The sequence below is a fragment of the Dipodomys ordii genome, unplaced genomic scaffold (assembly GCF_000151885.1).
Source record: "Dipodomys ordii isolate 6190 unplaced genomic scaffold, Dord_2.0 Scaffold3, whole genome shotgun sequence".
NCBI classification, from domain to species: Eukaryota; Metazoa; Chordata; class Mammalia; order Rodentia; family Heteromyidae; genus Dipodomys; species Dipodomys ordii.
In genome coordinates, this window is record NW_012267219.1 from 35,108,898 (window position 1) to 35,129,976 (window position 21,079).

Sequence of the window (21,079 nt, forward strand, 5' to 3'; positions counted from 1 at the left end):
TATGACAGGAAAGACATAAACATAACATGTAACAGACAAAAGCCTCATCCCCCGGACCACAGGGCTCAGAGACTGTTTGCCTTTCTTTTTCTAAAATGTTTTGGGGGACTGTTTTTCCCATTAGAAAAACAGAATGTAACAAGCTACTCAGAACATAGAAATAGGAGGATTGCAGTTCGAGTTCAGCCTAGACAAAAGTGAGTGAGAACCCCATCTTGCTAGATGAGCAAATCAGAGACAGTGGTGCACCTATAATCCAGCCACACTGGAGGTTGAAAAATAAGGATTGCCATCTGAGACTGCCCTGGACAAAAATGTAGGGCACTATTTGAAAAATGTAAGAAGCAAAGAGGTGGGGGGGGGGTATCTTAAGGGACAAAGTGCCTGCCTAAAAAGAATGAGACCCTAAGTTCAAATCCTGAAAAGGAATGCAGAGAGAGAGAAAGGAATGGAGGGAGGGAGAGAGGGAGAAAGGGAGGGAAGAAAGGAAGAAGTGGGGGAGGGAGGGAAGGAAGGAAGAAGAAGGAGGAGAGGGAGAGGACTGGATTTTAGAGTCACAAGAGACTAGACTAGTACATTGAGCACTAACTACAGGTCACTACTTTGAGATGCTCTGAACCCCCACGAAAGTCACCAACTACAGACTAGATAAAAAGTGTTTCAAAACTAGGCCACTACATAAACATGAGCTATTTTGAGAGCCCAGTGTAGGGCTCTAACACATGAGGACCTTTTGGGATGGGAGCAGCTGGTGTGACCCCAGACTAAAAGAAGCATTAGTGCTCACCTCCACCCACTCAATACTAACAGCCCAGCCCCTCACTGTCACAACCCAACACTCACCTTTCCCTGTCCCAAAGCTACCGCAGCCCAGAGACATTGCATAAGACTCATGGAGATTCATCCCACCTGATGCAAGCCCTGTTGCAAAAACGTTTCACAAAATCCAACTGCAATTTCAAATGCACAGAGATACCCACCAGACAATCCGTTATTACTGCTTTCTTTTGTTGTTGTTGAAACACACCATGAAGCCTAGGCTGGCCTCAAACTGGCAATCCTCCTTTCTCAGCCTTCTGAGATTATAGGCATGCACCACCATGCCTGGCATTGGAATCATTTTCTCATGCTTTACAATACTCCACAGACACAGACCTATTTTGCTATGTGATATTAAATATTCAATTTTTGCTACTGTCCATCATTTTCTTAAAGCCTGATTCACAGGTCAGAGGTCACCAGAGTGGAAATGAAAAATCACTTCAACCACGCAAGCTGTCTGCTCTGTGCCAGTCCCAGACTCTGCAATCAGTGACTGAAAAGGTTACAAGTCAGAAACGACCATGTCAGAGGTTTAGGGTTTTGCAATTGGACTTCACCAGGGCATGCTGCAAGTATTTGGGACACCAAAAGAATGAAATCGAGGCCCCAAACAGGTCGGACACTCACCTCCGCTTATCATTAAAGAAGTTTGGCTTCTCAGCCTGAACTATGACCACATCGAATAGGTCCCTCCAGTCTTTCCCAACGATGTAGCGCATCCCTTTGTCCCTACAACAAGAAGTCAACCAGGTTAGTTTGAAAATGAAAGGACTGAATGCCTTTTGTAACTACTTTTTTCCAACTGCTACAAGATACGGCAGACAGGAAGCAGGTAGGACTGGGCAAGGAAACGCAGGTGGACTCACACAAAGCTGCTGGGGCTGTTGGTGATAAGGAACATCTTCTTCCCGTGGTCAGCCAGTTTGGCCAACACTGCGCGGGTCTGCTCGGCATAGCAGATGTACTTTTCTAAGGACAGAAGAAAAACCCACACAGGTTCAGCAGCAGGTCGGCCACTCGGCGATACATATTAAATGAGGCACCTGGGCCCAGTGGGAAGGAAAGTCTTAAGTAAACTTGGTTCAGGGTGGAATGTGGGAGCCAGCCATCAGAAACTAAAGCCCAGCCCCTCGGTTGAGGTGGGAAAAGCTGATACAGGGCCCCCCTCCTCCTGGGTTAAAGTGACATCAGGTTCTGAGATAACAAGGAGACGTGTGTGGCGCCATGATCTGGGTCCTTGCACAGCACTCAGGAGAGATGTACACAGCCCTGTATAACCCTCCCCAGCCCCCACACAACCCCGCTCAGCCCCAGGATGCAGAATACACCCTCGCCATGGCTCAAGGGCGGCATGCTATAGGGAACATACCGATGTCAGCTTCGATCGCTCTGTACATGATCCCTTTGATGTGAACGTCTCGAATTGAATCCTGTCCAAAGACCCATGATTTCATCAGTGAAGGAGAAACAGGTAGCCGAGCACCGCAAGGGAAAGGACATTGGTGCTAACTCTGTCTTGGAAGTCTGGCAATCCAAGCACAACAGAATCTAAATCCTGGCCCACTGACCACCCATGGCCCCATAGGAAAAGCTGAAGTTTCCATGGTGACAGTGATAGGTCCTAAGGCAGTTTTCCAGTCTCACAGGCAAGAGGTAATGTAAATCCCACCCAATAAACAGTCATTTACATGCAGCATCGTGAGTGAAAGGCATCAGGGGATCTGAACAAAGGGGTTTCTGCTTTCCCTCATCCCTGTATCCAACAGCAATTCTGTGACCCAAATGCAAGACAGAGACTAGGGACAACAGGCTCCTCCCCTCTCCCTGGTGCTACCAAGAAACTTGTCAAGGACTCCATCAACCGGGCAGGGACAGGATCTGATGGCACACAGGAGCAGGGAGAGGAAGAGGAGGTTAACTCTTTGTAGGTCAAGTGTGTGGCAGCTTGATGCATGGCAGGTATCAATGCAACCTCACAGCCATTGCTGGGGAACACTGGTCAGGACCTCTGCATAGGTCACCCTCCTAGAAGTCAAAGCAAGGGACCGGGCTGGGGACCAGCTATGACTAAGTCTATCCCTGCTGGTAAGTAGGAAATTTCCATCAAGAGTGGGCACTTCTGACTGGGGCACTGGTGGCTCCCACTGCAATCCTAGCTACTCAAGAGGCTGAGATCTGAGGATCATGGTTTGAAGCCATACCAGGCAGCAAAGTCTGGTAGACTCTGATCTCCACTAAACTACCAAAAGAGCCAAAAGTGGTGCTAGGGCTTGAGTAGTAGAGTGCTAGCCTTGAGCACAAGAAGCTCAGGGACAGCACTCAGACCCTGAGTTCAAGCCCCAGGCGCGCATGCTCTCTCTCTCTCTCTCTCAATCTCTCTCTCTCTCAATCTCTCGTGTGTGTGTGTGTGTGTGTGTGTGTGTGTGTGCATGTGTGTGCGCGCGTGTGTGTGTGTGTGTGTGTGTGCGCACTTCGGGGTCGCAACCTAACTTCAATTTATCTTTCAGCATAAGCCTGTTTTTTCACACTGGCAACAAAAGGCAATGGTTAAATGCAAGGCAGACTGCCAGGCTTAAAACTTAGGCTTTGCGCCAGGCGCTGGTGGCTCACGCCTGTAATCCTAGCTACTCAGGAGGCTGAGATCTGAGGATCGTGGTTCAAAGCCAGCCCGGGCAGGAAAGACCGTGAGACTCCTATCTCCAATAAACCACCAGAAAACCGGAAGTGGCGCTGTAGCTCAAGTGGTAGAGCGCTTGCCTTGAGCTGAAGAGCTGAGGGACAGCGCCCAGGCCCAGAGTTCAAGCCCCACGACCGACAAAAAAAAAAAAAACTTAGCCTTTGCTATTACTAGCTATGTGATGATGGGCAGGTTACTCAAGCTCTCTGTGCCTCAATGCCCTCACCTGGAATGAGTTATGATACTACTACCTGACCTCCAGGCATTACTATGAGGACTTAGTGAATTCATGTGTAAAGCACTCAGAACTGTGCCTGGGACATAGCAAGCTCCCGTGTTTGCTAGTGGAGGTAGTGATTCTTGTAATTAAAAACTCAGCTCTCCAGTAAACGCCTTTCCCTGTCAATGCAAAGCCTAGTCACATGTGACTTATAAAAACAAAGTGCCTGTGTGTACACAAAAAGGAGAAGAGAGCCTGGATGCTGGTGGGTCATGCTATAATCCTAGCTACACAGGAGCCTAAGCTCTGAGGATCGCTGTTCAAAGCCAGCTCAGGCAAGAAAGTCCACGAAATTCTTATCTCCAATAAACTACTCAGAAAAAGCTACAAGTGGAGCTGTGGCTCAAGTGGTAGAGAGATAGCCTTTAGAGAAAAAGAAAAAGCTCAGGAAAGCACCCATGCCCTGAATTCAAGCCCCAGGACTGACACTGAAGAGGAAGAGAAGGAGAGAAGGAGAGAGGGAGAGAGAAGGAGAGAGGGAGACAGGGGGAGAGGCTAAGTATTTCAGTATAGCTCAAATTAAAAAATTTAAAAAAAATTTTTTTTTTTGGGTCCGGTCATGGGGCTTGAACTCTGGGCCTACGCGCTGTCCCTCAGCTCTTCACTTGAGCCACAGCGCCACTTCCGGCTTTTTTTTTCTTTTTGCTTATGTGGTGCTGAGGAATCGAACCCAGGGCCTCATGCATGCAAGGCAAGCGCTCTACCACTGAGCCACCTTCCCACTCCTAAAAAAATTTTTTAATCAATATGGTCATACTGATACTGAGAAACTTATTTCATCTTTCATCTCCCCAAAACTCCTAATGTGGGAGGGTCAAAATCTTAAAGTAGTCATACACAAGACAAAAAGTATTTTGAAATGTAAAACATTTAAATGTTTTAACTACATACGTAGTATATATAAATACATGAGTAGTTATTTATTTATATTTAATGTTATATATTACCTACAAATACGTATCACATAAACACATTTAAGTACTGAGAGAGCTGACACAGGCTAACAGATGCAGGTAACTGCATACACACACGGCCACGGCTCTATGAACCTATAACCGCTGCCTGCATAGGCTTCCGAAGGTCCCTGTCTGTCCCTCAAGAGAACCTAGCCTATGCAGGACCTCAGAGCACTGGTGGGAGCTTTGTAAGAGACAGAGGGGCCTCACACACCAATCTCTCTCCATCCTACTCATCACTATGGGTACAGTGTGCACCAAAACATCACACTGCACCCATGAACAGGTACAATTATAGCACGTCAACTAAAACGAAGTCTACAAAGCCCCACCCCTGGGCTGCACCAGCAGCACAGACCCACGGTGGGTATGTGGACATGGAAGGGTGATACCCTCCCTGGGGCAGGCTTGGGGTGAGTGGGGTACAGGCTGCCCCTTACACCAGATGTCCTGGGATTTTAGACAAGAATGATTAGAAATCCAGCCAACTGAGTGAGCCCCATCTTAGGGGAAAAAAAAAAAACGATGGGTTTAGCAACACAGTTGTTACAGTTTTGAGGGTTTCACTATAAATGAAAGCAATCTCAGAGAGAGAGCATGTGAACCCCAGCCCCAAGGCAGGGCTGCACACCGCTGCCTCCTCGGAGCCCCGCAAGAACACAGCATCATGTTCCTGGCCCCCATCCTTGTCCGTCCCACACAACCTTGACATCTTTGTACAGGTGCACGGGCTCATAGTCGATGTTGTTCTTCAGGAAGTGTTCATTCACGCAGGACAGCAGGGTCATCTCGGGCAGGGAGAAGATGTCCATGAACTGCTTCATAGTGTTCCCGTGAGAGCTCTGCACACAGGAAGCAAGGTTTAGAAACGGAGGCTGGACTGGACAGAACCTGGACAGAAGACTTCCTGATGGCCAGGGGTCCTAGTGGCCAGTGAGTCTTCCTCCCCAACCACAGGCAGAGGCCAGCAGCAAAGCAGTGCTCGCCTGGTTCCGAACCTCAGCAGGACTTGGTGTCCAGTTCTAGGGGAAACTGGGAGAAATCTGAGCCTTCCCCTTCCCTTCCCCCTCTCCCTGCGGGGTCCACAGGAGTCAGGAAAATGGGTTTCCCATTAGCCTCTGAGGCAGCCACGGCTGCTACACTGGGAATCCCCAGTGACATCGAGCCTGTTGGGAGGCACTTGAAGGGAAGTATGGGGGAAACAGGAGAAGCATGAGAAGGTGGAAAGAACCAGGTAGGATGAATCTAAAGGAACCCAGGGGTGGCCCTTTAACACACTAATGTCAACTGCTCATTCAATTCCTACAACTAAAAGGCCAAGCTTCTCATTTGACGTGTCCCTCCCAAATGGTTCCTAGGTTGCAAGCTTGGGGCCTGGTTGTTGGCACTACTGAGACGTGACTGGATCCTAAGGACACCAATTTAATGAACACCTTGATGAGTTCACAGCTGAATGGGCCACCAGGAGGTAGGGCCTGGCTGGAGGAAGGTCACTCCGGTGTGCCCTGAAGGGCTTATCTGGGCCCTAGGCCCTTCCCTTCTCTCTTTCTGGTCACCATGAGACCAGGAGGTTGGCTCCACTACGCCATCCTGCCATGATGCTCGACTCCCCATGATGTTGGCCCCAAGGCCCCAAGGCCAAGTGTCCATGGACTGAAACCTCAGAAACCATGGAACACAAATAAACCTCTCCTCCTCCCTCACATTGCTGTCCCAGTTATCTGGTCACAAAGACAAAGTCAGGAAGAGAGGGCAGCCCGGATGCTTAGGTACAGCAACTTTTCATCACCTTCCCGTAGAAGTCACTCATCTGCTCCAAGGGCACGTGAGACCCCTCGTACATCTCGATGACTTCCTCATCGGGGACCACACTGAGGCCTCTGGAAAAATCACACAAGAGAGTAAGAACCTCCAACCTCCGGCCAGTACTGGGCAGGGGACACCGTTGTCACCAGGCAGTGACCTGTGCCACAACAACAGCTTCCAACACGGGGAACAGTGTTCCTACTGTGACTACAACGACTGCCCCACTGGGACTAATATGTAATGTCACATGACCCCTACCACGTGCACACAAAACATGAAGAACCAAGTTACTGGCATGCTTCTCAACCATCCTAGTCAGTATTCTTTCCATTTCCTAGATGAACAACTGAGGCACAGTCAAGGTCAGGATAAAAAAAAAACAAGGCTTCCATTTGTTAGGAAATGGAAAGACTTGGAAAAACTTATATTAAGTGAAGTAAGCCAGACGCAAAGAAACATAGGTTCCATGATTTCCTTTATTTGCAATAACTAGTATATGTCTGAGACAAACAGAAAAGGACAGATAAGATTATGTTAAACGAAATGAACCCCAAGATAGAGATACAAGTGTTTTTTTCTTTCTTGCTATTGTTTCTAACGTATTTATAAGGTACCACATTTTTTGTTGTTGTGGTTGTTGCTTTGCATGTCCCTCCCCTACAGTATAACTCCTGTTTTCATTGTATTTGATGTTAATATAATTTGGGGAGCAGAAGGAAAAAAACAAATTGTTTAAATAGGAATACAGGTTGACCCATTGCAACAATGAGATGTACAAAACACTATGTCGAAAAACAAACTTTACAATTTAGGCGGGGGCAGCAGGGGATGTAGCTGTGGAGATGGGAGGGAAGGGATGGTAGGGGGAAAACAAAGGAGGAGGCAACAATGCTTGATAAGAAATGTACTCATTACCTTGCTCATGTGATTGTAACCCCTCTGTACAGTATTTTCACAATAAAAATTTTTTTTAAAAAGAAAAAAAAAAAAAACAAGGCTTCTCTTGGCTCTGGAGCCCAGGTTCACAAACCACTAAGATACAGTACAAGGTTTACTAGAGGCTTATGTTAGAATTGGTGTTTCTTTTTCAATGTTTTTTTTAGGGGGTGGGAAGGTGGCTCGATGGTAGAGTGCTTGCCTTGCATGCATGAGGCCCTGGGTTCGATTCTTCACCACCACATAAGCAGAAAAAGCAGGAAGTGGGACTGAGGCTCAAGTGGTAGAGCGCTAGTCGACAGCTGAAGAGCTGAGGGACAGTGCCCAGGCCCAGAGTTCAGGCCTCACGACGCGGGGTGGGGGTGGGCCGCTTTTGTTTCCATCTGCCTGCCCCTGGGATTTGCAGATGAGTCTGGGTCCTCTGCCTACAGAGAAACTTCTGAGGACGGTGACTGCATTTCACTCCCGCCTGTCACCAGCAACATAAGCAGGTGACAGACACCACTGCATCACAGAGAGGCACAATAGGAAGTTCATGACCAATTAACATAACAAGCTGCTTAGCACCCCCCACACATACACCCTACACGAAGAAACATCAACCACAAAGTGCATACTGTCTTATGTAACATTAAAAAAAAAAAAAGGCCATTTCCATCCCTCACCTGTAATCTGCAGCCCTGAATTACATTTGGTTAAAGGCTGCTATTTTGCCTGGGATCCTGACTGACTTGTTACTGCTGGTCTTAGACAACAAATGAAGAACTATGCTTCTTTTAGCTTTGCTCCAGCAATCAGGTAAGACCTGAGTGGCAAACCAGCTCATTCTAGACAATGGACAACAGCTCTCACTAAGTAGTAGCAGGAAGGCATCCACAGTGCCAGAGCTCTTACACTCAGAACATAAGCAGGAAGGGATTTGCTGCTACCCCCATCACAAGACCTGGCCCTAATCTTCATGGCCAGCACTGCTGCAAAGCTGTGCAGGTGCATGATTGCATGGGCTGCATGCTTAAGGTTCAAGTGACCAAATGTCAGCACAGAAGAACTGGCGAGGTCCATGAACTGCAGTCAGAAGAACCCACATTCACTCCCCCCCTGTCCCAAGGCTGTTCCCACAGATGGAGAGCAAACTGAAATCTGGGCAGGCATGAGGACAGCTCCACCATGTTTGAAACGCTGCAGCTCAAAACAAAACCCACTAGATGACTATCAATGGCTCATGCCTGTAAACTGAGCTACAAAGGAGGATGAGATCTCAAGGACTGTGATTCAAGGCCAGCCTGAGCAGAAAAGTCTCTAAGACTCTACCTCCAACTAACCAGCAAAAAAATCAGGGTTCAAGTACTAGAGTGCCAGCTGAACAATTACTAGGTACAGAGTCCAAACCCTAGTACCTGCCAGAAAGGAAACAAACATTGTACCTAGTCCATTGTTGGGTGATAAGAATAGTAGAGGTTAAGAGAACAGATGTAAACACCTCTGCCCAGAGTTCAATTCACAGGCTTTAAATCACCAGGGTATATCCTGGACAAAACACTGGAGAACAAGCAGCAAATGCCAAAAAAGTCATCTAAATCTCTCATCTGAGCACAGGGAAATACAAGGATCAAGGAGAACTGATCAACCACTACAGACCATGAAAAAGGCTCAATTGGTAACACTAGGAAACTAGTGTAGGATGTGCTCCAGAAGAACAGGAGAGTAAAGCCAGGAAGAGATAGAAGCCAGGAAACAAACCAATCAGGAGCAGAAGAAGAGAGGGGAGGGAGGAAGGAATGGGAGGAGAGAAGAGAGAAGAGGGGAAGTAGGGAGGAGAGAATTGATAAGATTATCAAAGAACACATAAATTAGTGGAAAACAAATAAATGCCTGGCGCATGACGAAACAATAAGGAAAAAAATGGACCTATGCAAAACATGAACATAAGGATATTAAATCGAAGAAAACCACACAGCATACAAGAAAGAAAATAATCACAGGGCAGTACTTGGCTTAGGATTGAAGAGAATAAGACCTTCAGAGTTACAATGTAAATAATGTATTGGTATGACAACCAAATCCTGAGATCTTAGGAAAGGTAGAACACTGAGGCTGGAGAAAGGATCAGGGTGTCAGCAAGTTAAATCCTCATCTACCCCATCAGGGACACTGTCCAGTACTAATCAGTTAGGAAATAGAAGGGGCTGGGAAGTTGGCTCAGTGGTAGAGTGCTTGCCTCACGTGCATGAGGCCCTAAGTTCAATTCCTCAGCACCACATAAGCAGAAAAAAAGCCAGAAGTGGTGCTGTGGCTCAAGTGGTAGAGCGCTAGCCTTGAGCTAAAGAGCTGAGGGACAGCACCCAAGCCCAGTTCAGCCCCCATGACCGACAAAGAAAAAGAAAGAAAGAAAGAGAGAGAGAGAGAGAGAGAGAGAAAGAGAGAGAGAGAGAAGCATAAGCACAGTACCTAGAAACAGGATGAAGTAAGTGTTTAATGTGTTTGGATCAGGAAGAGAGGACCCAGGGCGGTGGTTGTTCCCTGCAGCACCTTTAATATTATTTGACTAAGTATGTGTTTTACATCAATTTAAAAAAAAAAAAGCTGGGCGCTGGTGTCTCACGCCTATAATCCTAGTTATGCTCAGCAAGCTGAGATCTGAGGATTGCAGTTCAAAGCTAGCCGAGGCAGGTAACTCCATAACACTCTCATCTCCAATAAACCACTCAGAAAACCGGAAGTGGCTCAGGGGTTCAAGCGGTAGAGCGCTGGCCTGGAGCTGAAGAGCTGAGCAGCGTTCAGGCCCAGAGTTCAAACCCCCTGACCAACACACACACACACACACACACACACACACACACACACACAAAAGAACAGTTCTTACGAAGAGTTTGTAAGAGAAAAATCTAGGCTAAACTATGCACACTTTTTACACGTAATTGTTTAAGGTATAGGAAATAAATGTAGACCTAAATTACACTCTCAAATCCCCTTTCAAATTAAAATTAGAAAAGGTAAAAATAAATTACAAAGACATCTCGCTAAGCAAAGGTCTTCACATGCTAATAAACAGGCCAGGAAAGGTCTTCATATCCTTGCCACTCAACCAGATTGAGACCGGTGCTCCATTCCCCGGACAAACACTCTCCCCAGGACCCTCAGCTCACCCGCCCCTGCTCCAGAAAGCTGCTCCCCTCCAGAGTCCGCCCAGGACTCCCCAGTGGCCTGAGCAGGTTCCACCAACACCTGGGTCACACTGGGCTACAGTCTTGCTCTCGGGAGGCTTCCTATGAGTCCCCTGCGCAAGTCCCCAGAGGCCAAGTCCTCAGCAGGAACGAGGCCTCTAAACATGTTCTTGAGTGAAAGAATGAATGAATAAGTGAATGAGCCTCAGTTCACACACTGCAGCTCGGCTCATCCCTGAAACGAAAGCACCTTGGTTACTTGGGTGAATTCAACTGATCACCTCTGCTTACCTGTAAACTGTGCCCAGCTGGATGTAATGAAAAGCATCAATCTTCATCAATATCGCCTTTAAAAATATAAACATATGCACGTGTAAATAATGCACACCAATCTGCACATGAAATGAGCAATCTGGAGTCATTTAAAGCCTATCATTGTTAATTGACAAGAGGCACCATTTCTGAAAGCCAAGGGCTTTTTAAGGAAATGGTCTACCAGCAAAAAGAAAAAAAAAATGAAAACAGATATAGCTACTGGCTCCTCCTCCCAGTTCCAAAAATGACTGTGGGCGACAAGCATCACTCCCAAATGGCTGTGTGCACGCAAGCCTTAAATGTTTCATCCACATATATTTGAATACTTTGGTTCTGCAGTCACAAAGAACATCATTTCCCATGTGCTTCGCTTCATCAAGAAACAGCACCACAAAGTCATCTCGTTTTAAGCATCATTTCTACTGCCAAACACCTTGACACGGGAGAAAGCATGTGAGTGGACCTACCCTCTGGACATCATAATGCAGCCCACGGATTGCAAAATCTGGGTCATATTCATACTTCCGGATTTCCACGGGGTACTAAGAAAGAGAAACACAGCTGGCTTTAGGCCCGGGTAGTACAGATGCTCTTCTTAGTTTAGAAGGTGGCGTCTACAGGAGCGGATCATAGCTTCTGGTCCACAGAGCCCTCCACCCTGCCCTGGGCCCTATTTATCTGGCTAAGCATGTAAGAGGTGCTGACACGTTGCAAAAGTGCCGGCCCTCCTTTTCAACTGTGCCAGGAATCCAAGTGCCTCCCTCCCAACCAAGTCTCAGAACTGGATTGCAGCTTCCCTGCCAAGAGCCTTGCCAGGCAGCATCTGTGTGCTACCATGGGCAGGCCTGGCTCTCCCCATTCTTTAGAGGGAAACATCAGGGGCACCATGGACCACCCAGGTGGGGGGGCAGGTGGTCACGGAGTCTGGCTCAAATAAAATAGCTATTCCTGAGATCAACAACTTACATCCAGGTATAAACTGCAGAAGCGAAACTTAGAGGACCACCAAGACCCCTCGGAAATGTCTCCAAGTCTCCTGGGCTGCGCTGCTTCCTCTCCTCAACCAGGGACATGTGAAGGAGGACAATTTTCAGCCATGAGGCTGAACCTACACAGCAAGTTTGCATGTCAAGCTGCACAAACCACTAGCTCCAAATGTCACACTTCAGCTCATTTATCTAACACTTGCCATGTGTGCCAAGAAATCACCAAACTAATATTTCCACTCGTGGGCGTTTCCAAGAATTCTGAACACCATGTACAGTTCTGCATCCTCATCCACAGGCTTACCACAGCCCACACGGAGCCCAGCAATGATGGCCCAGCCCTGCTCACTGAAGCTAGGAGCTTCAGCACCTCTGAAAACTCCTTTTCAACTACAGAGTGAAAGAGGAATAAGATTCCAGGTATTAAAAGGCCTTGGTGGCTCACATCTGTTATCCAGCTACTTGGAAGGCAGAGAAGGGGACGATCACAGTTCAAGTCCAGCTGGAGTAGAAACTTCCTGAAACTCCCATCTCAACCAGTGGCTGGGTATGGTGGTATGCACCTATACTCCTAGCTACAAGAGAGAAAAGGAAGGAGAATTGCAATCTGAGGACAGGCCCTAACATAAAGGTAAATCTAATAAAAGTGCCAGGGGCAGGTGGCTCCCACCTGTAATCCTAGCTACTCAGGAGGCAGAGATCTGAAGATCAACAGTTCCAGGCCAGCCAGGGTAGGAAAGTCCAGGAGCTTCTTATCTCCAATTAACCACCAATAAAAAAGCAGGAAGTGGAATTGTGGCTCAAGTGATGGAACACAAGCCTTGAGCAAAAAAACTCAAGAACAGCACCCCAGGCTGAGGTTTAAGCCTCAGGACAATGCCAAAAGAAATAAAGTAAAATAAAAATAACAAGAATTAAAGCAAAAGGACTGAGAACATGGCTGAAGTAGTAGAGAGCCTGCCTAGCAAGCATAAAATCCTAAGTTCAAACTCCAGTACTACCAAAAAATTATCGAGCTCCAGACCAGGAATTTTCTGCTCCATACCACACACTAGACCAGGTCTTTGCTGTGACGTTTGCTTTTCCTTTGCTACACCAACATGAAGGAGGCAGGGTAATCCATGACTATTTTACTGTTGAATAATATGAGGATCAGGTTCAAGGACAATGCCCAAGGTCAGAAAGCTACACCACAATTTTGCCAATATTTGAACCACAGTCTGTGTCACAACCAGTTCAAATCCTAACCCCATAATCAATTCAATTCTTCTGGTACTCTACCATGTGAGCCTCACCTCCAGCCAGGCTTTTTTTTATAATTTGTTTTAATTTTATTTTATTTTATTTGTGAACATACTGTACAGAGGGGTTACAATTACATGGGCAGGATAATGCATACATTTCTTACCAAGCATTGCAGCCTCCTCCTTTGTTTACCCTTCACATCCCTTCCCAGCCTCCCCCTCCCATTTTTATAATTTTTTATTGAGATAAAGTGATTACATAAATTTCACAAATTTCACAGTATTGTGGAATAGTGATACTTAAAGTCACCAACACATTTTAGCCTTCACAAGACAAATTGTTATTATCGTGGTCTATAAAGTTTGTGAATTCTATGAGCTTTGACAATACAACTATTTCTTCCACATCAGGTGATATGTACATTTCTTTCCTTTTGCTTAGTGTAGGGCTGGTCCCTCAATTCAATTCTTCTGGCACTCTACCATGTAAGAGCCTCACCTTCAGCCAGGCCTTTTTTGTGTGTGTGGTTAATTGGAGATGGAGTCATGAGGACTTTTCTGCCCAGGCTGGCTTTGAACTGTGATCCTCAGATCTTTGTCTCCTGAGTAGCTAAGAATACAGACATGAGTCACTGGTGCTGGGAATTAACCAATTCTTGACTAACTGGGACCTCATACAGGAGACAGTACCTTCAGCGACTGGAACAGCGGGCAGGAGGGAGGGGTTCAACAAGCTTACTTAAAGGAGCCACAGTTACAGGTACTTCCCAGACCTGACCTAGAAGGCTATTCCTCTTTCCTGGCTAACTGCAGGTCTCCAGATATATCACAACACTGTCCAGGTTTCTGAGGCCCAGAAACCTGAGTACATTTGTTTTCTGGAGTTCTCAGTTCAGAATTTAAAGTAGGCTGGATTATGAGTCTAATTGGGGCAGGGCAGAAAACTGAAACATAAAGCTCTCTGAAATCCACACAAAACAGGAAGTTTTAAATAAAAGGATTTCAATGGAGAGCTAGTCCCAGGTGGAGCTCAAGGCTCTCACTTCCCTGAGGAATTCAGAGATGTGTATACATCAAGCATTTATCCAGTATGTACTTTGTGTCAAGCACAGTGTCAGAGCCAGGAAACCAAATGGACAAAAATTTCTGCATCTCAGAAGTACCACTCCACCATAGGGACGCACCCCATGAGCACAGAGCCTCTCCAGATACACTATAAAGAAAACACAGTAGTAAGGTCAGATCTGAGCAGGGGGGACCAGCAAGCCCAGGCTAGCTGGGGACAGGAAGGGTGGGCCAAGAAGAAGAGAAGAAAGCGAAGTTCAAAGGTAGGAAGGAGCCTGTGGGAGCAGAGGGAGAGAGAGCAGGTGTGGGGAGAGGAGGCTGAAGAGGAAGCTGGGGACAGAGGTGACACTAGAAGGCTTTCATTCCAATGGGAGCCGGAGGAGTGGCTCAATGTTAAGAGTAGTCTGCCTAGGAAGCATAAGGCCCTGAGTTCAATCCCTGTACTAACTGCCCCACCACCGTCTGAGAAAAACAGTAATAGTCCAAATGCAACGGGAAGGTCTGAGGAGATTCTGAGCACAAGAGTGTTTTAAAGGCTCACTTTATTTTAGCTTATGGCAATATTGGGAACTAAACTCAGAGCCTTATGCTTGAACATCCAGGCAGGTGCTCTACTACTGAGCCGCCACACTCTTGGCCCTTCTTGTTGAAAAAAGATCTCTCTCATTTACATCTGGACAAACCTGGAAGGCAAACCTATTTATGCTTCCTACACAGCTGGGCTAACAGGTGAGTATCATCATACCTAAGGTTGAGATGGGCTCTCCAAACTCTTTGCCTAGGTTGACCTTGAACCATAATTTTCCTAATCTCTGCATCCTGAGTAGCTAGGATTACAGAAGTGAATCAACAGTGCCAGGTTACCCAATTTTTATGCCTACTTTTGATAATATGCCCTTGCTTTTTAAAAAAGGGGTAATTATGAAGGGGCTGAACCTCTTCATTTGCTTTTTAGAGAGATGTGAAGCTGTGGAATGTGTTGTTCCGTTGGTGTGCATCTCAAGAGCAGAGTGCTCCCCTTACTATCAGAACACAAAGCACACTGAGTCTTGGCAGGGAGAATGGCACGGAACTCTGTGCTTCTTTGAAGCACTGTGTTGTTTGATTGGAACGAGGAAAATCTGCATAAGCATAACTGGCTCTATTAATATGCCCGAGGTAATTGGTGTTATAGCATTTCTTTTATCAGAGCCACAAATATGACATAATGAGGATGGAGTTTCAATGGCTGTATCTACAGGCTTATCGATCAGGACCCCACCTTTTATGTCACCCATCTGTTTCATCTCCCGCCCCCAAATGCATAAATGCTTTATGTTCATGTATTTTTCATTTTCATGAATATTTTATTTTCATCCGAACAAAACTACCCATGATAGAAAGGTATTAACCCTGAGGGGCAGTGTGGATTGAGGAGAGCATTTAAGTCCCTGGGGTACAGAGAGACCTGAATTTAAATCCTGGTTGTCTCCTGGTGGCATTCATCCTGAGTTAACAGCCTGAGTCACTGAGGCTCTTTCCTCAAACCTACAACAGAGGCAGCTTGTCTATCCAGGGCTCTCAAGAAGACTGCAGTAACGGTATTAGTACTAGAGAATACTTCCTGAGTGTTTTCTACATGCCAGGTGCTCTGTGTACATTTAATCTAATGACCCCACTGTCATGAGGTCCACTTTACAGAAGAGGAAACTGAGGCTCAGAGGACTTGTGAGTTAATCCGACTGCACAGGAAGTCAGTGATGAAAACAGGATTTGAACCCAGCAGTCAGGATGGAGAACCTGTGCTTTGGGAAGCTAGAAGCCCATCCATGAAAAGAGCTGCATTTCTTAAATGACACAGAAATCAGAGTGTGCTACTCCAGCACACAGGGACACGGCAGCCCTCCACAGTGCAGGGTAGATGGATGATACAGGGCACAGCTGGAAAGCAAGCAAAGATCTACCTGCTTATTCAGCATCTATCTCCCCTGTCCAGACTGTGCTTTAGATGGAGAAGAGTTTCTTGACTAAACAGAGAAATGCAGTTGGCAAGGTGGCCTTAACAAAAGAAAGCTGTCTTTGGCTTCACGACAAAAAGGAACAGGCATTTTCCCCCCAGATATTTCTGCATTTTGAACTAGGACAGAAGGAGCTGCTTAAATCTGCTGACAAAGAGTGAGGATCAGAAAATACATAATCAAGCCTGGTGCCAGTGGTTCACACCTGTCATCCTAGCTACTCAGGAAGCTGAGATCTGAGGATCATGGTTCAAAGCCAGCCCAGGCAGGAAAGTTCATGAGACTTATTTCCAATTTCCACCAGAAAACCGGAAGTAACACTGTGGCTCAAACTGGTAGAGCACTAGCCTAAGGCTGAACAGTACCCAGGACCTGAGTTCAAGCCCCACAACTGACAAAAAAAGGAAGGAAGGAAGGAAGGAAGGGAGGAAGGGAGGGAGGAAGGAAGAAAGGAAGGAAGGAAGGAAAGAAGGAAGGAAATACATAATCAAATGGTAGGATCCCAAACTAGTGGAATCCTGTGACTGTATTCCTATGAGTATGAACCAGGGTATAGAATATGGTATCCTGAACATCTCCCTCTGTTCCATACTTGTTGAGTCCTTCCTGGAGGAGGGTAGAGGCTGAGGGATTAGAAGCAGAGCATATACAAAGGAGGGTGCCCAGGGTGGCGACACTGGTAACTGAGAGGGTAACAAGAATGATCAGCCTGGAAAAGAAATCCTGGAGGGCATAATGGCTGCTTTATAAAAGGCCCAACCTGTTGTATGTCCACTGATTTATCAGTCAAGGGTAAAAACATTATTTTCCATGATTTGGGTATCTAGATTACTCATACCCACCTGCTCTCCCCATCCCACCCAGCCCTCCTCTGCTGGCTGAAATCCCACCTCCTCCGCAGTTTCCCCAATTCCTTGGCAGACAAAGTTGTTCTGCCAGTCCTCTATGCTTCCTCAGCAATGTCAGACATCCATAGGGCCTCTACCAGGTAGCTGCGTAACTAAAATGGGTGCCTGACCTTTACCCTCCCTGCGTCAACAAGCAGACTGGGCTCTAAGGAGTTGTGGAGTCAAGGTCTAAAAAATGAATGAAGAAGGAAACAAATATGGAAAAGACAGCAATAGTGACAGCTGCACAGAGGCAGAATTGTCTGACATCACAATCAGAACAAACTCCTGTCCTAAGGGGCTCTATACTAGAGCAGAGATGAGAACAAACTCTGTCCTAATGGAGTCTAGTCTGGGGCGTAGGTCAGAGCCGTGCTGACTGGATGACAGGGGGCTTCTCAAAGGGCATGAGCCCCATGGGCCTCCAGATGCTTCTCAATCTCCTGCTGCTGAAAATATCAGGCTGGAGGAAACATGTTTTCAGGAGTTCCTTCTTCAATAACAGTTTCCAAAACCACTATGCATCAGAAGATATTCAAATATTCTTTTTTTTTTTTGGGGGGGGGGTCCAGTCGTGGGGCCTGAACTCTGGGTCTGGGTGTTGTCCCTCAGCTCTTCAGCTCAAGGCTAGTGCTCTACCACTTGAGCCACAGCACCACTTCCGGCTTTTTTCTTTTTATGTTATGTGGTGCTGAGGAATCGAACCCAGGGGCTCTGGCATGCAAGGCAAGCGCTCTACTACTGAGCCACCTTCCCAGCCCGATATTCAAATATTCTATTACATAAGAAAGCAAATCCTTGGGCCGGGCGTTGGTGGCTCACGCCTGTAATTGCGGTTCAAAGCCAGCCCGGGCAGGAGAGACTGTGAGACTCCTATCTCCAATAAACCACCAGAAAACCGGAGGTGGCACTGTAGCTCAAGTGGTAGAGCGCTCGCCTTGAACTGAAGAGCTGAGGGATAGCGCCCAGGCCCAGAGTTCAAGCCCCACGGCCGACCAAAAAAAAAGAAAGCAAATCCAGCCAAGGATGCAGGTGAAACATAGCTCATCATTTGAAGAATTCCTTTGAACCAGAACATACCAGGCTCTTCAAGAACCACACTTATCATACTGCAAAATATTAAAATGTTGGGGCTGAGAATGTGGCTTAGTGCTAGATTGCTTGCTTAGCATACATGAAGCCCTGGGTTTGATTCCTCAGTATCACATAAACAGAAAAAGCTGGAAGTAGCACTGTGGCTCAAGTGGTAGAATGCTAGCTTTGAGCAAAAGAAGCTCAGGGACAGTGGTAGAGTACCTGCCTGGCCTGCATAAAGCCATGAGTTCAAATCCTAGTACTGCCAAAACAAAAACAAAGAGACATCTAAAGATTCGCTTAAACACAGCTAACATCTAAAGAAGAGACACTTGAAATGGGACAAAACTATTCATTCTTCAGCAACAATTCTCTAAGTGACTTCATGGGGCTGCTGTTCTTCAAATATCTCAGGGGCAAAGGTAGGGAGAGCGACCCAAGTCTGAGGTCATACCCGGTGCTCATTGATGAGAAGGTCCCGAGCAGCATTGAAGATGAGCGTGTGGAGGTGCTTAGAGTAGAACACCAACGTGTAATCGTAGTCAAAGCCATAGATCTCGATGTCTGACAGGCTCAGCTCATTGTTGGAGAAAATGGCATCTGGATTCAGCAAGTTGCTCATAATCGATGGAACCAACTCTAGGAGACAGAAAATACACATTAGAACACCAAATAGATGTAGCTAGCTTGGTTTCTAAATTAAGTGAGAAAATAGAGTGTCAGAGTGATCTGCTCCCTTACTCTCAGTCATAGGGGCCTGTCCCAAAGGCCACCATTACATGGGTCCATTTATATAAAATGCCCAGAGAAGGCAGAGCTGGGGTTGGGGATGCAGCTTTGCGTGAGTTCTTGCCCGGCATGCATGAGGCTCTGGGTCCTATCCTCCTGGTGAGGCAAGGTAAGAGTGGGAGTGGGGTAGGGTTGGGGTAGAGGTGAAGTTGAGGGTGGGGTGAGGTGAGGTAAGGTGAGGCGAGGCTGGAAGTAGTGACTCAGGCCTGTAGTACCAGCTACTCTAGAAGCAGAGATCAGGAGGACTGTGGTTCAAGGCCAGCCCAAGCAAAAAGTTATCAAGATACCCTCTCAACAAATAAACTAGACATGGTGGTAACATGCTTCACACCTATAATCCCAGCTACTGGGAGGCACAGTTTGGAGGACTGTTGTTCAAGGCCATCCCCTGGGCAAAAACGCAAGATGCTATCTGAAAAACAAATAGAGCAAAAAAAAAAAAAAAAAAAAGGACTGGTAGACATGGCTCAAGTAGTTAAGTCAAACCCCAGTATCACACCCCCAAAAGAAAAGAAAAAGACACATACACAGGAACAGCAAGTAGACTAGGGATTAACCTAGAACACAGGATGTGGGTCTCTCATTGAAGTGATGAAAATGTTCTAGAATTGTCTGTGGTATTGACAATGGCAGAACATCCCTTACTACTATACTAAAAGCCACCAAAGGGGAGTCTTCAAGAAGTGAATGAATCACATGACACCTAAATTCCATCTTAATGAAACTGCTTGAAAAACAACACGTGCTTCAGTGTCACAAAGAAAGGTTTGCTTCATCTAAAAAATACGTGGTAGCTAGAGATTTTAGAAGATAAAAATGCCAATAAAATTTAAATGACATATCTCACCATCCAAAAGAACAATTAACATTTTATGTGTTTGCTCCTAATGTTTTTATTTAAGTATTTTACAAATTGAGTTCACACTTTTACACAGGTTTGCACTGTACACTAAGTTTACCACTCAGCCATAACCTATTCTCCCATTATTACAGTTTCTGAGAACACCACCTTAGACTACTACCTAGGACTTCAGTATATTTGTGAGTCACAATCAACCTAAGAGTTCTGTTGCTTGTCTAGGGGGTTCATATTTAATAAAAATAACCTGGCAGCGAGCACACTGCGTGTCCATCTCTGGCTGCCTTTGGATGACGTCTTCGGCTGCTCTGTTAGAAGCGTGACTCACACAGCACCACGGTCCACTGCACCTGCTGTTGGCACCCAGTCACTTTCTGTTCTAACTACTTATAGGGATTTCTATTGGATGGTTTCCATTCCTTCTTGGAACTTGCATTACAAAGAATATACATCCCTTCTTACAATTTGCATTGAGTTTAAATGATGCTTTTAAAAACCAAAGAAGTAGGGCCAGGGACAGCCCGGGTAGTAGAACTCAGGCTCAGCCTGTGAAAGGCCCTGGTTCCATCCCCAGCACTGAAAAAGGAAAACAAAACTTAAAGAACTGCAACAGGGGGTGTTAGTCAGCTTACTTTTCCAATATGTTTTGTTGTTTTTATTCTTCTAGGTAATAATTCATCATTACGCACGGAACTACAGCCACCTACCAATAGGATTTTAAAAAACTTTAAAGAGCAAATGAAGGAAGCAAACAACAGAAGAAACCCCTAAGAGAGAAACAGCAAAGTAAGCCAACCCCGAGACCCCTGCTTCACTCCTCGCCACCCTGCTTTCTAGAAGCTACAAAGAACGTGGACACATCCCTTTGCAGTTGCAGGAAATTTCACAGAACACAATGGAGATTTCAGCATTTATATTTCCCATCCAAAATGACTAGAAGCAAGCAAGCTACTCCATTACTAGCGGTATGGGAGATGACTGCAAAAGAGAGCAGCCTTCCCTCCCTAGTCTAATGGCACTGCAGTAAAAATCTTCTAAGGGAAATCTCCAACTGAACATTTCCTCAGTGAAATCTAGGCGCAAACACAGCAGTACACTGCAAAAGACAAAAAAGAAAAAGAAAAAAAGAAAGAAATGTGATATTCTTATCCAGTTACCATTTAACGGCCAGAACTGAGAAAAAAACATAGACCGTCCTCAGGACAACCACCGGCCCACTAGA

General features: G+C 46.2%; 1 protein-coding gene across 1 annotated transcript in view; it reads right to left on the minus strand.

Moving 5' to 3' along the window:
* The window catches only part of Nt5dc3 (5'-nucleotidase domain containing 3), a 35,567-nt gene extending 16,724 nt beyond the window's left edge, over positions 1–18,843 (minus strand). Inside the window, exons 1-8 of the mRNA XM_013022080.1 lie at positions 18,664–18,843; positions 11,424–11,498; positions 10,933–10,988; positions 6,525–6,615; positions 5,440–5,577; positions 2,192–2,252; positions 1,689–1,791; positions 1,450–1,551 (exon numbers count right to left, since the gene is read on the minus strand). Of these exons, the coding sequence (XP_012877534.1) occupies positions 1,450–1,551; positions 1,689–1,791; positions 2,192–2,252; positions 5,440–5,577; positions 6,525–6,615; positions 10,933–10,988; positions 11,424–11,498; positions 18,664–18,831 (794 nt within the window). The 5' untranslated portion in view covers positions 18,832–18,843. The remainder of the gene's footprint in view (positions 1–1,449; positions 1,552–1,688; positions 1,792–2,191; positions 2,253–5,439; positions 5,578–6,524; positions 6,616–10,932; positions 10,989–11,423; positions 11,499–18,663) is intronic.
* Between the last annotated feature and the right edge of the window lie 2,236 nt (positions 18,844–21,079).